Below are 18,103 nucleotides of genomic sequence, written 5' to 3'. Positions count from 1 at the left end.
GAAAATGAAATGTTTTATGGGCAGCCTTTTACAAATAATTATTTTGGCTTAATTAGAAGGTAACAAGATTAGTTAACAAGTTTTGTTTTTGCCTTGGATTTGTCATTTTTGTTTCTGATCCAAGATGTTTTCCTTCCTTTCCTCCCACTCACCCCCAAGCCCTAGGTCTCCTCATCCCCCTTCAGTCTCTGGAAGTGTCTTTTCTACAAGTCTTTCCCTCCCTTCTCCTTTCGCTTTGCCTCAGTCTCTGCCACTCTTTTCTCTTTTCTTCCCTTCTATCTTCTTGCTCTTTTCTCCCTTTCTTTTCCCTTCCTTCTTTCTTTCTGGGCTTTCAGCATAACCCTGACAAGTGGCAGCTGCCATTTCAAAAGTGCCTATTGTTTACACTGTCCAGCCTAGAGGACCCTTTTTATTTTAAGTTACTCTTTATCACAAGATACTTTTTTATAGGCCCACAGTAACAATATTATAGGAAAAACAGATTGTTTTAAAGTGTTAGATTTTACATAAGAAAATTCTTAATGAAAAAATAAATTCCTGAAGAAATGTGATCCCCCACCCCCTCTGTCAAGAACAAAATTATCGAGTCATGTTTCTCATGGCTTATTTCATGAACTATTGAACAATCTATCACATTTGTTAAACACATGTCCTCTCATCACTGGCCCCATGGTTGTAGCTTCTGCATAGAATAAATATGGCTGGTGCCAAATAAAGTTGTTTTTGTTACTTCTGGACTTCAATTCTGCTGCAGTAAATGACAATCTTGCCATTTCAGAAAGGAATAGAGTAGGTTTTGGCTTGTAAGGACACTTTTAATGTTATATGCAAAATGTGTGACATTAAACTAACAGGCCAAGGCACAACTACATGTGATTAAAAATTGCACTGTAGAAAGTGAGTTCTGAAAAGCATAGGGCTACCTTGCACAGAGGAAACAAAAAATTAAGACCAGGTAAATGCTCATTCTGCACAAAATATGTGCAGAGTCAGCAGAAGGGGGAAAAAGATTTAATGTAACAAAGAATCTACCATCGTTTTCTGAAATGGAATCTGCCACATTAACATTATGTCATCTGGGGCAACACTGACCATGTGTGAAAGGTGTCATATACTAGGTATTTGGGAATTCAAATATTTCAAAATTTTGTTTTTAAAATATGCATAAATAAAAATAATCTGAATTCTTTTAATAAGAAATTTTAGCCATACCTTTAATACCACTACTGATACAATACTTATTATAATAATTATAGACAGTGTATTTGTACCCAGCATTGTACAGAGAGCTCTACATCTCTTATTTTAGTCGTCTTTAAAACCCTGAAATGCAGATGTTTTTGAGAACTGTTTTATATTTTAAAAGAAAAAAAAAAAGTTTTAAATGGTGTCCATCTGTCCTCTTAACCTGAAATATATCTCAGAATCCTTTAATGTCTCAATAGAGGGTTCCTATTTTTAAGGTTAATACGAGGAAAAGAGCCAAGGCACCAAGTAACCTGGGTGGGACTTGATAAAGTAATAAGAACTGAGTAAGACACTGAGATAAGGTTCAGTAGGTCAAGGTTCTCTGTGAGTTGCTAAGCTTCTGTGAGAATTTCAGTATTCTAGATTTCAGGCTGAAACATAATTTTCTGTATCTGAAAAAAAAAAGGAATAATGGCACAGAGAAAACATTTCATCACTTTGTGTGCATTTATTCAATTTATAGCTCTTATCAAATATATTTTCCATGGGTTAGAAGTATAGATCTGAGAGGAAGTTTGTTTTGCAGGACATTTTCCTGAATGAACTAAGAAAGTTGTGCATCAAAACTATCTTTAGCATAAAAAATAAATCACATCAAACAAACATATTCCAAACACAACTGTACACTTTATGCTGTATGAGGCTATATTTGCTCACAGAAGAGCTATAGTCAATAATAAACTATAACAGTTTCTCATAGCAAGTATCAATCTTGTCACTTACCTTTTGCCAGAAGCTACCTAGCAAGTAGACTTTAAAGGAAAAGCAAAATTATGAACAAGATTAGCTCTTTGGGGTGGCAAGTCTGAATGCCTCTGCTAGGAAATAAGTAAGGTGAACAGATGCCCTGGTTTGCTGGGACAGTTCCATGTTATGCTAGTTCTGATGTTAAGATTTAACAACTGTCCCTGTCCTCCCCCCTCCCCCTGCCAAACCTTGCACTCTTAAGACAATCTCACCCTAGAAAGTGAAATAACAATTTTATAGCATTAATATTTCAAGCAAACTTTCTGTATACCTGCTGTTACTGATAGAGCACAGGTGTTCAACAGACTCATTTTCTATAATGTCAACAGGGCTGACAATGACCACTTTGGCAGGCCCTACATAGCATTACCATTGTAGGATGCATGAGGAGCCTACACCCTCAATACATATCTCAACACCTATATTGTTGGCTTCTTGTTCCCATTTGGAACAGAATCAGTGAATGGAGGCACTTGTCATTTGGTTTGAAATCAATTAACAGGATTCTCCAAATATGTAAAACTCTCCTATAGATTCTTTAGGCCTTTAGATTTTCCTAAATATCGCAAAGCCAGGAAGAAGATACTTCTTTGGAAAAATACAGTAACTATCTGTTGTGATATGTGATAGTAAAGTAGGTGACAATTAAAGAATCATTGTATTTCATGTTGCAGTTATTGATGTTTTATAGACTATTTAAATATAATAAGATTTTAAAAATTATATAGAATCATTAGAAAAAGTTGTACAAAATAAATCTCACGTTCTCAGATTGATAGTTCTAGCTCTTTTTTATGGGTAATTTTTTTTTTTTACATCTTCAAAAAGAAACCTTAATAATGCTTTTTTTTTTAAACAACCAGTGAGACTACCAGGCCTCTGGATGATTAACTACCCTATGATATTTCTTTCATCCAAGCTGGTTTATAAAGGAAAGCAAAAACGACAATAAAAGAAATGTACCAATTTATTCTATACTAATAAAGTATTGAACATTAGTGAAAAAAGTATGAAATATTGGAATGCAACACAAAGCAATTCTATTACCCGTTGCAGTTTTGGGTCATATACCGTATATAAAGAGTAATTACTTCACTGGTTGGAGACCACAGTGGAGGAATACGGAATTTGATGAAAGATTTTAAACTGATAAGAACAGATACTACACTTGATCTTAGCCAAAAGGCCGAGAAGCGATGATGAAAGATTTTAAAATAAAAATTTTATCCCAAAGCATTTGCTTTTCAAAACTTTGCCAACAATTCAACTATCTTATTTTGGGTTTGGGTGGCAGGGGTGAGGATCTAGGGGTCTAGGGAGTGGGGTGAAAGTGCAGAAGAAACAAGAATGAACAGATTTTAAAAACTCTTTAGCCAATAATTATACATCAGCACTTTAGATTTTAAAGTGTATACAAAATATAATCTTTGAGATGCCTTAAATAACACATCTTATAAGGATTTTTGTTTTCCTTATTCTCTTTAAACAATATTTTGCAATTTCATATTAGTCTATCAGTTGTATGTATCATATTAGTGATTTTTACTTTGTTATTATAAACGAAACTGCAATATTTTTTCAGGTGTTAATTGAATATAGTGAAAATCCCATTCCTTGATGTCATATTTGTTGCTAATTTTTTCCCCCACTTTGCCTTTTAAATTTATGACTTTTGGCATAATGTTTTTAATTTTATGAAACTTTTGCTGTCAGTTATTTTCCTTGGTGATTTCCTTTACTGCTTATATGCTTAGAGAGTTCTTTCTCATCCCTAGGTCAGTAAATAATTTAGCTGTAGTTTCTTCTGTTTTTATAAGTCACTTAGTGTTTCACTTTTTAATTAATCTAGAATACATTGGGCTATTTTAGATAGATGCTAAGATAGATTTTGGGCTATCTCAAATAGATTTGAGGCTCTATTAAGGTAGGAATCAACATAACTTTCCCCAGTTAACACAATTACCCATAACATAATACTTCATTCTTTATGATGGATTTGTTGTGCTTTAATCATACACCAATCTCTCCTTCAGTGCTCATCTTTCATACTTTAAATACTTAAAGATATAGTACAATAAATGCCTTCTCATTATTTCTCTTTTTCAAAATTTCTTGGTTATCCTCATTTATTCTTCTAAACAGATTTTGAGTACACCATTACACTCCACTCCAGACACATTGGGATTTGTTTAAAATTGCATTAAACCTGTACGTTCAACTGAAAAAAATAATACATTCTTTTAATATTCAGTGTCTCGATGCAGAAACACAGTACTGCTATTTTCTTTATATAGATTCTGCACATGTCTTGTTAAGGTCATGCCTAAATATTTTATATGCTAGAGCCCCGGTGCACAAAAATTTGTGCACTGGGGGGGGAGGGGGGGGTCCCTCAGCCCGGCCTGTGCCCTCACAGTCTGGGACTCCTTGGGGGATGTCCACCTGCTGGCTTAGGCCTGTTCCCCGGGGGGATTGGGCCTAAGCTGGCAGTCAGACATCCCTCCGGCAGCCCGGGAGCCCTTGGGGGATGTCCACTGGCCAGCGGGGAGCAGGCCTAAGCTGCAGTCAGACATCCTTAGCGCTGCTGAGGCAGGAGAGGCTCCCGCCACCACCGCTGTGCTGGCAGCCGTCAGCCTGGCTTGTGGCTGTGAGCAGAGCACCCCCCGCCGTAGGAGCACACTGACCACCAGGGGGCAGCTCCTGCATTGAGCGTCTGCCCCCTGGTGGTCAGTGTGTGTCAGTGACAGTCGTTCTGCTGTTAGGGTCAATTTGCATATTACCCTTTTATTATATAGGAGGATTTTTACTGCTATTATGAAGGAAATATTTTTCAAGTCATAATTTCAAATAGGTAAGACACTTTTCTCAATGAGCTTTCGCTGTATAACCAACATGCTTCAATTTCAGCTTGGTTTATTCTGTATGTAGAAAAGTATTTATAAGAGTACTTTACTTCATAGACATAAATGAACTCCGTACTTGAGAGAGAACACTGAAGGCCATGAAGATGATTACAGCAGATTAACTTTGTAATTATGAAAGGAACTAAAAGGAGCCACTGGTTATCCATTTTATTCTAAAGTGTAAAATTGCGTAGGTGCAATTACACATTTATTTTTATTACTGAGGAGGGAAAAAAGACAAGAAATTGATTCACCCATGTCTGTAATAACAAGTAAAAGGCAAATTGAAGATAGTGGGGACTCAGAGTACCTAATTTTTCCTTATACTTTGAGCCTAATGCACCTCATCTACCTCATTGTCTGACAGTCCATTGTGGCATAAGCAAGATGAATAATGTAGGCAATATCTTCCATGGGAATTAAATTAAAAACAAAGGCTCTAAGTAACCGGTATCTAAAGATCATGTTATAAAACTGGTCCCCATGTCCTCAGTCCCCTGGACCCTGTTGTCCCTGGAGGCTGCATACACACCTGTCATTCACTTGCCCTTGGCTTTGAAGGTGGCAGGATGCCAGCCTCAGCCAAGTGTTCACAGTGCAAAGTGCTTCAGAGACTCCTCTGAAATGAAAGTCAGTATGTAAATGTGCAACATGACGACATTATTATTCTAGCTTCCTGGCGGCTTTCAGTAAGCACTGCCTGCCACATGAGGTCTCAAGTGTTCTGGCACAGTGTGCAAGCGTTCGAAAGAAGTTAAAGGAATGAAATTGGAGCTACATTTTCAGAGCTATTCAAGCTGGCATGGAGGAATGGAGTCATGGAATCAGGGTTGGATGGTCTCCACCAAACAGCCCAGGCGAGTGCCTGTGATGCCAGGCTACTAAGCAGAATTTTCAATCGTGAAAGGCCACCAGTATTTCTTCCTCTGGGTCTAAAATTACAAAATGTACACACCTCCCCCAGGCTCACACCATTCTCTGGGTGCTTTCTGCTCAATCCCCATCCGCCCGTTCCCTGGAGCACACCAGTTTGCTTAAATCCAGCGTTAAGTTTTAAAATGAAGAACTAAGTACAAAGAGGAGAAAAAGTTTAGTTAGAACCCTAATATAGCATAAGCTACTGTATGACGTCTGTGGCTATTATTTTTCAGAGGAGGCCAGGTTTATTGTATATCTCATCTGTCTTCGGTACTATCCTAGAAATTGTCCACTTAGTGGATTTTAATTGACTTTGTCATTTAACCAATCAGAAAAGATATATGCACCCCTATGTTCATAGCAGCACAATTTACCATAGCTAAGATTTGAAAACAGCCTAAGTGCCCATCAGCAGATGAGTGGATTAAAAATCTGTGGTACATCTACACAATGGAATACTAGGCTTCGGTAAAAAAGAAGGAATTCTTACCATTTGCAACAGCATGGATGGAACTGGAGAGCATTTTGCTAAGCAAAATAAGTCGAGAAAGATAAATATCATGATTTCACTCATTTGTAAACTATAATGAACAACATAAATGATGAACAAAAACAGTTCCAGAGACAGAGAAGCATCGATCAAACCTCAGAGGGAAGGCAGGGGAGGCTGACACGGGCGGGGGGTGGGGGGTGGGGGGGGGTGAGGGCATGAGTGTGGGGGGGAATATATTATTTCAAAGAAGGGGAGGGAGAGAGAGAGAAACATCAATGATGAGAGAGAATTATTGGTTGGCTGCCTCCTGGACTTCCCAAAGTGGGGATCGAGCCTGCACCTGGGTATGTGCCCTGACTGGGAATCAACCATGACCTCCTGGTTCAAAGGTTGATGCTCATTCACTAAGCCACACTGACTGGGCAACCTTGTCATTTTTGTTTGCAGTTTTAATTCCTGTCAGGTCAATTTGTACCCAGCAGTCTCTGCTGATGAAATATCTAAAGCTAAAACCAAACTCAGGTGTGTGGGTGGTGGGGTCAAAAAACAAGGTCTACTAAGTAGTGAATCATGGTGGGTCCAGGGTCAGCACAGATCCTGCTTGTGGTCATTCTGAGACATGACCTATCTCTTAAACCTTTATACTGGCTGACATTTTTCTGTTCATCAGGGCACCAGCAACAGAGTCTGAGTGCCCTGCTTTGCAGCTACCTTTTACACTAGCACAGCTCCACAATAGTGGCTACTCTTCCTCCTTCCCCTCCCTTTATATCCTGAATTCCCAAGTGATCCTTGTATGTAAGACGACATAGAGTTTAAGTTTAAAAATGTTAAGACAGGGACAATGCAAAGAATTCAAGCACTGAAGAATACCATTACTCATACAGAACCTCTCTTTTTATTATGTTTTAGGACAGTGAAAAGAAGGGGTTTATAAATAAAATCTATGCCATCCAGGAGGTATGTATCAGTGTCCAGAACATCCTAGATGAAGCGGCTTCCTTAGGCGAAAGGATAAAAAAGTAAGTGATGCTGACACGTGGACCCTGGCCTTCTGTGGAGACAGAGTGTCCATTTGTTTCTCAGAGGGTGAAATGCCAATTCGTTTTGGCAGGGGACACTCCTTCTGGATGATCTATTGCTCAGTTTCATCATTATTTACTTTGTTTCTGTCAGTCTTTGGTTTTATGAAAGTTCTGTCAATTTCCTTCCTGAAATTTAGAACATATTGGTTGGAAAGAAATTATACTTGTAGCTTTGGAGAAATAACACCATTCTAAATTTTAGCACATTTTCACAGTGAAAGGCTTTGTTCTTAAACAGAATATCAACTCATGATAAAAAAAATAAGCAAAATGAGGATTTCGGGTAAGGAAGACACACATTTTATTGTTGGCTGAGGTATATTTTCAAATTAACCTAAAATTTTTTGAAAGTGATATTATATATAGCACCTTACCAAAATATACTTTCAAATTTGTGTATTTATATAGCTAATATATTATACATGAAATAAACTAATGCTCGGCCATTAAACATTTTTTAATTCTGTGGATTTTTAAAAATCACCTTTATTTTTTTGAATAAGAAAATATCTAATGCAAAGTTAAGAAACATTCTTAATTTTATATTAATTGTGTTTTACCTGAAATACTTTTTTACTAATCTACTTTTTAAAACAACTGTTTAATTATAAAAACAATAAGGTGATTTACAATTGATTATCAGTAAAAATATACTAAGGCCTCATACTACTACTGAACTATATAAAAACTGGCCCACTCAAGAAGGGGTGCTGTATATCCAGTTAAGCCTACATTTTCCTAGTTTCATATATCCACTCATTGTTTATTGTTCATAACCCAAAGTGTTCAGATTTGACTCTGTGGGCGTAAGTTAAAGAGGAGTAAGTTATTTAAACTAAAGGTTTGAGTCATTCATTTAGTGCCTTTGATGTTTCAAGGGATAATGAGTCTTATTTCATGTAATTTTTTTGTTTAATACATTTCCACACATGCATAGATGCTGAGTTTCCACATTCTCGTATCACATTAGACAGAACAGCCTCCCTCTCACTCCCAAATGTGCCTCGAAGCAACAGTCAGTCTTAGACTTCTGAAAATTGATTCCCATGTCTTTCTTTTCCCTTCTTCCTCTCAATGTTTTTTTTCTCCATCCCTAAGAATGTCCCCCTGTTCTCCACACCCTGTCCATGAAGCACAGGGTGAAGTCCTAAATGGGGGCTTTCCTTACTGAGTGTTGTCCTTTCTGAGGTACGCTGGGTGTTAATACCTGATGACAGCATCTCATTGATACCAGAAGACCCTGGGTCAGCTCTCAGGCCAGGCTAGTGAATGCCTGAGGGAAAATGGTTCTTTATCTCTCTGTATGCTAAGAGACCTCAGAACAGGTGCTGGCTGGAAAACATGAGGGCCAGTTGAAGCATAGGACCAGATCCTGGCTGTGGACCAGCCTTGTGGTACACGGGGTTTTGTAGAACTTCCATAGGTACAGTAGTGATACAGGTATAAGTATAGGCTGAGGTGTAGCCATCTTCTCTGCACAATCTTTTGAATATTAAAAAGAGAAATTCCCCTATAGTCACATGGAATATAATGCATCTATTCAGAAAGCAGCTTCAGAAGCAATATTTAAGTACAAAGTGAAAAGTCTCTATAACTGCATTTTGTTATTCATTCCAGAACTTTCTTGAATGGGGATCATATTCTAGATTTAGATTCCACAATGCATTGTGGGAAAAGGACAATCTTGTTTCCCCTGACATTAGCTACACTGGTAAGGATTCTTACTCTTCCAAGAGGAGAAAGAACACAGGGAGCCCTTCCGTGAAGCTGCCCAGAAGACGGGTTTTCTGAGGGAAGAGCCAGTGCCCTTGCACAAGGAACAGTGTGATGGATGGCTCTGAGCTGAGCCCCAGGAGAGCAGGCAGACCCTCAGCCTTCTGTTCTCTCCACAAGCAGCAGAAGCAAGGGAAGCACAAGTGTAAGAGAGGGAAGACATGATTCTTTACCTGGCAAGTTATAAGTCGCTCACTCTAGCCATGGGAGGAAAATGATAAAGTCCAAAAAGCCAGACCCTGAAAGTAATTGAAAACAAGACAATCAGATTGATGCAACTTTGGTTGTTTTACTAAAAAAAATTTTTTTTAAATATTAAACATTTGACCTCAGGATACAATAAGCAAGCTATATGCTACAAAACTAAGGAATAACTCCTAAGTTATGCTGAGACACAGTACTGGAAGAAAATCTCTTAATAATCATCCTTTATTGGATCGAAAACTGCCCAGGACAAACCCCACTCTGAGTGAATATAACACACATTACCAGGAAATTCGAACAAAAACACTAACATTTATCCACATCATGTACAATTTCTTATTCCTTTAAATATCTTTTGAGGCCTAATCCCTTACTGATAAGAAATGCTACATTGCTAATGTTAACCTTTCATTCAGTACTTTCAACTGGACGGTCCCATTCCTAAGCTGGCTGGCCATCGTGGCCCTCTGTGTGTTCACAGTCGTGCTGTACTTCATTCCACTGAGATACATTGTCCTTGTCTGGGGTAAGTAAAGCCTTTTTCTTTTTTTTTTTACTGTCTTAGCTGCTAAGAACAAACTATTTTTAAGGGATGAATTATCCTGTCAGTAGTTCCGTATATTTATGGTCATGAAGCTACTCCATGATGAAAAGAGACAGGTCGGTTAAAAATCACAACAGTATAACGATTTAAGTCTACCTGCAAAATGCATTTTTCTTATCTGGCACCATAGGCTCCATCATACTATAAACATGTTGCTGTGCAGATTCTTCATATATCAAAGAGTAGCTCGGTCTAGATATCACTCTGATTTATTTTCACCACTTATATGTAAACAGAGGCATTTCGAGCCATATGGTGCGTTCAGGACAATATGCTTTTGTGCTATGGTGCTCTGTCTTGTGGAAGTGTCTGTAAATATGGTACTATATATGGTCACCTGTAGGGTACAGAAAAGGGTCCCTGTCATTGACAGGCTGCTTAGGAACAAGAAACCTGCTTTATGTGTACTGAATAAGAATGCTTCTGCAAAAACCCCCTTTAAAAATAGTTTCGGGTCCTAATTTTTAATGCAGTTATGCCGCATGCCAACAGTTCTCATGTACCAAGTTTCAGCATTCTTGATAGTTTTGCGGTTCCTCCCGCCCCCCCCTCCCCCGCCCCCCCCAATATCTGACAAAACTCTTGGTTTGGAAAATTCAATTCTTAATCTCTAAGACTGACTAACATATAAAACTATGACATTAATTATATACATACATACATATATACATATACATATGCATATACACACACATGCATACATATTACATATACATATGCACACACACAAGACTGGGTAGAAGTAGAATTCTCTACTTGCCCCTGGTCTCCACACACCTAAGCTTGCTAAACCTATACAAAATGCTAAGAACTGAAATGGGCCTTAACTCCAGACAACATGTGCTCATACAACAAAAAGACCAAAGAGAATGTTTTGTTCTTTTCTTTTTAAGGCTTTAATGCACTATGCTGGAATAAAGGAAGAAGGGGTCAGATGTCTCTTAGCCCTCCAGTTTTAGGATTCCTTTCTCCCTACTGTTTTTGGTCTCTTTTCCTATCATGAATACGCCCTCTTACCACTTACCATAACCTTACCTCCGTATCTTGGGTGGGGAGTAGGGTAGTGGGAATAGTGACTATTTGTTCTTAATTTCTATAGTTTAAATAAACAGTTTCACCTAATACAGTACTTCCACTATGCTAGGGAAGAGGCTTTTTCCACCATGTTCTTTTTCCCTAGTGCCGTGGTCGGCAAACCACGGCTCGCGAGCCACATGCGGCTGTTTGGCCCCTTGAGTGTGGCTCTTCCACAAAATACCACGTGTGGGCGCACACGTACAGTGCGATTGAAACTTCGTGGCCCATGCCCAGAAGTCGGTATTTTGTGGAAGAGCCACACTCAAGGGGCCAAAGAGCTGCATGTGGCTCGCGAGCTGCAGTTTGCCGACCACTGCCCTAGTGTATGCTCCAGCCCTCATCTTGCATTCCTTTCTCTGATATTTAAAACAGATGCTCTTATCATGAAGGAATTAGAGTAGAGCATTTGGCAGTTTATTACCTCTAACCAACTGAGAGCCACTCCTGCCATCTAGGTTGTGATAGGTGGTGAACCTCTGGTTTCATTTGCCCAGGTTCTTGGAACCTAGAGACCATGGCAGACATCTAGCTCTGTAACTTGGGAGCCACTGGCTGTCTTAAATGTAATTTTTAGAGAATATGTTTGGGCCTCTTGTTTCATTCACTGAAATGAAACAAGAACAGTATTCCCTTTAGTGGTACGTGATTGCTGAAGTACTAACCAGAAGTTTCAGAGGGACCTCACATGGGGACACAGGAAGAGAAGAAAATCATTCTGCTGCATAAAGAAGAGCCACAATGCTCTAGCTTATGGCCCAGGTCTCACCAGACCACTGCTTTCATATCAAGTTGCTTATGTATTTCTATGTGCATGTTTGGTAATTTAAGTGCAACACAAATTTAAAAACAGACTTGCCACATTGAAATTCTACATTATCACACAGAATATGTAGGATAGATACTTCTAAGTTTTATACATTATTTTTACATTTCACCTGCATTGACCCTTTATCCACACTGACTCTTCAGGTAGTACAGAGGATTAACTATTGAGTAAGTTAGCATGGGTAGATGTTTGTCTCTAATGATTCTTGGCTGTTGTGATCCAAGTTAGTCAATCATGGCGGCATCTTTTGCAAGAATTTAAGGTACACTTCTTGTAATTTAAAAGAAAAACTGGTTTCTAAAAATCCCAATGCCAGAGATAGAGACATTTTTTTCTTGTGATGAGAACTTTTGAAATGTACTTTCAGGGAGAGGCTCTGAGCAATTTCAAAAATGCAATTACAGTATTATTAACAATAGTCACCATGCTAGTCATCAAATCCCCATGACTTATTTATAACTGGAATTTTGTACCTTATGACCTCTTTAGCCCATCATCCAATTCCCTCTTCTAGTAACCACCAATCTGTTCTCTGAATCTATGAGATCATTTTTGTTTTAGATTCCACGTGTGAAATCATACAGTATTTGTTTTTCTCTGACTTATTTCACTTAATGTAATGCCCTCAAGGTCCATCCATATAGTTGGAAATGGCAAAATTTAGTCCTATTTTTATGGCAGAATAACATTCCATTATATATCACATTTTCTTTATCCATTCATCCATTGATTGACACTTTGGTTGTTTCCATTATTTTGGCTATTGCAAATAATGCTAAATGAACATGAAGTGCATATATATTTTTGAGTTAGTGTTTATTTTATTCAATTAAATACTCAGAAGTGGAATTGCCTGTTGATACTGTAGTTCTATTTTTAATTTTTTGAGGAACCTTCATACTGTTTTCTGTAGTGGTTGTACCAATTTACAATCCCACCAAGAGTATACAATTATTCCCTTTTTTCCACATCCTTGCCAACACTTACTTTTTTTTTTTTTAACAGGTGTGTCATTTTGGTTTTGATTTGTATTTCCCTGATCAGATTCCTGTTGGCCATCTGTATGTCCTTTGGAAAAATTTCTATTCAGGTCCTAGCTCAAAGAAGATATACAAATGGCTCAGTTGGTTGGAGAGTCATCCCATATACCAAAAATTGTGGGTGTTCTCCCAGTCCAGGCACATACCAAAAGCAACCCATCAATAAAAACATCCTTCAGCAAAGATTAAAAACACACACAAAAAACACCACAATGAGATATCACCTTACACCAGTAATAATGGCTATTATCAACAGGACAAGAAATAACAAATGCTGGTGTGAGTGTGGAGAAAATGGAACTCTTGTGCACTATTGGTGAGACTGTAAATTGGTATAGGCACTACAGAAAACAATATGGAGGTTCTCCAAAAAATTAAATTAGAGCTACCATATAATCCAGCTACTCCACTTCTGGGTATTTATCTAAAGAAATCCAAAACACTAATTTAAATAAATAAATATATATATAGTGGTACGTGATTGCTGAAGATTATATATATATATAATCTCCCTCTGTTCATTTTAGCATTATTTATAATAGTCAAGACATGAAAGCAACCTAGGGGTCCATCAGTAGTCAAATTACTGGTACATATCTATATAATGAAATCTTAATCAGCCATAAACAAGAATGTAATCTTGCCATTTGAGTCAACATGAATGGACCTAGGGAGTATTATGCTATACATATTTCCTATATATAGTAACACTGCTGTATTATATAAAGGAAAGTTGTTAAGAGAACAGATCCTAAGAGTTCTCATAGCAAGAAATATTTTTCCTTTCTTTGCTTTGTAGCCCTGTGATAATCATTTCATATGCTATACACCTTATCCCTATATAGTCAAGTATGTCAATTACTTCTCAATAAAATTGGAAGGAAAATAAAGCTAGGTAGTTTGGGGGCTTCTCTCTCATGTATAAGTCTTTAAAAAGTGGGGATGCCTGATATGGGGCTCAGATCCTATGCTCCTCAGGGAGAGGCTCTGGACTGGAATTCCCTCCAGACTGTAGGTGCTGCACCGGGGGGTGGGGTTTATTGTGACATTGTGCCGCAGACACTCCTACCTGTTTCCTTTGGGCCTTTTCTTGTTCATCCAATGTGTAGTATTTACTCAGCCAGTTTTCAGAGAAAGTTTTCCCATAAGCAACTATAGATCTGGTGTGTTCATGGGAGTTCAGGATCCTTTTATACCGTCATCTTCAGAGCTGGTGATAAATCCTTTCTCATTTAAAGTAACTTCGAAATAAAATCAAGGTCTTCTACACATTTAGCCTGCATAACAGTGACACCTCCCCGCCCACACACACTTTATCTTTTGAAAAAGAGAAAATCAATAAATGAGACTTCTTGCCTTAAAAACAATCCCAACCAAAATGCAGGAAGACAATTTTCATCATAGATGGGACACTAAAGCAAAGCTGCTACGTACAGTAACACTGAGGGGAGAAGCAAATAAGGTCATTGACTATTCTTGTCAGGTGGCTTTTGTTTCCCAAATGCAAAGGAAGCCACTAAAATACAAAGAGAAAAACAGCATCCATTGGGTTGGGAAGGAGAGAGGAAGGGTACAGGGAAGGAAGAAAGACAGGATTTATTGGTTCATTCAAGGTTAAATGGCACCTTAATCTAGAGACCTTCGAATCACTTTAATACATTTGCCAGAAATGTGTTTTCTACAACAAACTTTGGAGATTTCAACAATCTATCACTTTTTCAGGCATCAATAAATTTACAAAAAAGCTTCGGTGTCCCTATGCAATTGACAACAATGAACTGCTTGACTTCCTTTCTAGAGTCCCTTCAGATGTACAAGTGGTATGTAGATTTCATTATTACTACTATTTTAATGTCGGGTAGCATTAGTTTTTACCTTTATATTCTTTTAATTTCAAAGGTTTCAAAGAGACTGGTAAAGTTAATAAAGCCTATAACTGATCGTGCTGTTGAGAAATTTAGCCTACTTGGGGTGCTAACCTAGCAGAGCTCATAGAGAAGAATGGGGAATGAGAGGGTTGCATCAAGAACCTACCAGAGCCGTCAGGGACTAGGAAGGTTCAGCTGGAGACTGTGAAGGGAAGTCACCATGACCTGAAGGGAGGAAACAGGAATATTAGATGATGAAAGCAAAGTGTGCCAGTGGACATTTGGAGAAAAACACCTCTGTGCACAATCGCACAAATTGAATGAATTTTAAAGATGCATATTTGAAGTCAGTGAGTGGGGGAGAAGGCTTTTTGAAGACTGGAGCATATCTCAATTCTTTAATGGGTATTGATTAATCTGAAAGGATTTTAATCAACTATTTTCAAAGTAAAATGAGAAATGTTTTTAACAAAATCTTGAAACTGGGTTACAGTGATACCTTTTTCCTTTGTTCCAATTGAGTTTATTTAGTATCAGACATGAGAGTGAGCTGGATATTAAACCTATATTAAACAATAATCTGTAAAGAACCATTATCCATCCCTTCAGAATAGATGAGATGGTTTTGCTTTTAATGTTATGTCTTATGGACAGTGAAAACCCAAGTCTGTTACCAGAGGTCACATCGGGGCTCTCATGTAGCTCCTGGCAGGACTTCCCTCAGAATCTTGCTGTATCACTCTATTGTTTTCTGTATCCCAGCTGCAGATCTCATACAGCTTCCAGAGTGAGCACTTTTTTCCTCCAAGCAGTCTTTCCTTCCTTTGCCAGAAAGTGGCCACCTGACCAGTCTTTCTCTGAACTCTGTTTAAACAGGTGCAATACCAAGAATTGAAACCAGATCCCTCTCACAGCCCATGTAAAAGGAAGAAAAACAATCTTGGCTAGCTAGCTCCCAGCACTGAGAAGACCAGCATCTGCTCGGGAAGATAAAAAAGCCTTCCAGCCTCAGCAGCATTTCCTTTCTTTCTTTTTATTTATTTTACCTCTTAAAAAATGATAGTGAGAATTTGTAAATAGTGTATAAGGGCATATGTCTTTGAAAATATACTTCCATTGTACAGAATCAATTTGATAAAAAGTTTACTTACTGCTGTATGAAAGCCTTGTTAGTGGTGGCTAATAATATAGCACACTGGAACAACAAATGTAAGAATGGTAACACTGGGAGACACACACTTCTCTAATTACAAGTGGAAGAACCAGATTAGATTATATGCTTTGTTTTGCCTGATGAAATCTATATACATGTTAAAGTTTTTTTCATGTGACTATTTTTTATCTGAAAAGTACATTACAGTTTTCTATGTTTTATACTTTTTGAAAGGGAGGAGGGAGTCCCAAGACGTGAATAATGGAACAGATGCATTTCAATTTCACATAAATTCTGATTTCAGATCCTGACATTTATTCCTGAGCAAAGATTTAGATATGACTAGGCTGACTTTAAGCTAATGAGTGAAGGTATATTCACCACTCAAAAGAATCTTCTATACTCTGAAATCCTACAAAGAAAACTTTCCTCTATCATTCCATCTAAAACCTTAAAATCTCTACAGGATTACACATAAATACTGCCAGGTTTATAAATGAATGCCTATCTGAATTTTTATACCTACCACTACTTTAATTTGTATCAAGTTAGAAAATTAGCAAAATTTCAGTAAACATACTAGCAAACTAAATCCATATTGCTTTTGGTGTCAGATTATACCCCTGTATATCTAAAAATATTTAATACTCACATGTTCTCACAGAAAAAAAGTTATGTGCTTTCTCATTAGATTACTGAAATCTTTAATGCATACTATGATTTTTGTTATTAGTGTGAATTGTAATGTAGAGGAGAATGCAGTGTGCTAAGTGATATGCCAATGTTTCATTTATAGAAAAAAATAATCATTCTTGAAAATATGAATGCATGAAAACCTCCTTTTGTAAAATAAACTGTGTATGGGGAGGGGGAGTTTGCCTTTAAAAAGATTTCACTACTTACTATAGAATCTATATTTAAAAATTGCATTCCCAAGACTCTTGTGGTAGTTTTTCTATTCCACTTCAAGTGAGTATACCTCTGGAAAGAGAAATAATTTGGTGAGTATGTCTTACCCCCTCCCGACTTGGTAGGGGATTAAGCTTGCCTAAAATTGCTACAGAATGTTTTGCACTACTTTATTAATAATAGATTGAGATAGGGTGAAGATGGGGGTTGTGTTGGAAAACTGTAGAAAAGGCCGAAGCAAGAAACATATATCTCTCTCTAAATTCTTTAACAATAAATTTAATCTCATCAGAGCTGATTTTTTAAAGTATTTTTATTTTAAAGCTATGTTGTTAAATACTATTTCTTATGATAGAACTATTTTGATCTGTTTATACACTATGGTTGAAAGATTGTCAATTAAATCCCTTTCTATAGAAAGGCTTTGACCTCAATAAGCTCCATTTAGTGCATCATGTTTGTAACGACATGCTTATATTCGCACACCATCACTATATGTTGCTAAGACAATACTCCATGAAGTTGATGTTACTACACAAAGTTTGCTGATAGGATAATTTGTTTGAAATTACCTTTGATTACATCTTGTGTGAGGTTTACATTTCATGCTGACAGTGTCTGCTCAAATGTCTACAAGCCTGATATTCTATGACCCCAGATGTACCTAGTGGATAGTAACCATTAATGGATTAGTAAGTTTTGTTTCATTCTATGAAATTTCAGATGTTTAGTTCAATGGTAATGTTGACTATACATTCACTGCATTAAATAAAAAATCTTTTCTAAGTAAAATCAGTACTCCTTTTTTTGGTGGCTGAGGGAGGATTGTGTGCATATTCTTGTAAGTGACACTTAGAGAAACTCATGTTTGGTTTGGACATATAAGGCTTTCCCTGAATCCTAGACTTTTTACAAAATTCAATACCTTCTGAGGGGTGAGCATCCAAGGAAGCTGACAGAGGAGTAAGAACTCTCTGGAGGCATGAGAGTGATATTCATAGGAACCTTCATTGCTTTTAGAAACTACTACATTCAAGGCTAAAAACAAGAGACTATGTCTAGTAAAATTTTAACTCTTTCCCCTATGTGAGGGGTTTACACAGAGCTGTTTAACTTTAGTTTTGAGAGATTTGCCATGTAAATATTTCAAGATGTCTGACACCTATTTAGATTGCTAAATACAGAAATCATGTGAACTACTAAATATGTTCCTCAGTATTTTTTAGTGAGTCAACTCATTGAAGGTCATTCATAT

The 18,103-nt window shown here is 37.4% G+C and overlaps 1 protein-coding gene and 1 pseudogene across 10 annotated transcripts in view; one reads left to right on the top strand and one right to left on the bottom strand.

Annotated features, from left to right (window-relative positions):
- MCTP1 (multiple C2 and transmembrane domain containing 1) overlaps nucleotides 1–16,844 on the top strand; it is a 491,422-nt gene extending 474,578 nt beyond the window's left edge. For all 10 annotated transcript variants that reach the window (XM_036308587.1, XM_036308586.1, XM_036308588.1 and 7 more), the window contains 4 exons: nucleotides 7,222–7,331; nucleotides 9,788–9,897; nucleotides 14,641–14,738; nucleotides 15,663–16,844. In XM_036308587.1, coding sequence (XP_036164480.1) covers nucleotides 7,222–7,331; nucleotides 9,788–9,897; nucleotides 14,641–14,738; nucleotides 15,663–15,734 — 390 coding nt within the window. In that variant the 3' untranslated portion in view covers nucleotides 15,735–16,844. The remainder of the gene's footprint in view (nucleotides 1–7,221; nucleotides 7,332–9,787; nucleotides 9,898–14,640; nucleotides 14,739–15,662) is intronic.
- LOC118657254 lies at nucleotides 3,074–3,193 on the bottom strand (annotated as a pseudogene).
- Nucleotides 16,845–18,103: the final 1,259 nt, after the last annotated feature.

The sequence above is a fragment of the Myotis myotis genome, unplaced genomic scaffold (genome assembly GCF_014108235.1).
Source record: "Myotis myotis isolate mMyoMyo1 unplaced genomic scaffold, mMyoMyo1.p scaffold_m19_p_5, whole genome shotgun sequence".
NCBI classification, from domain to species: Eukaryota; Metazoa; Chordata; class Mammalia; order Chiroptera; family Vespertilionidae; genus Myotis; species Myotis myotis.
This window is presented reverse-complemented; position numbering and strand designations above follow the sequence as displayed.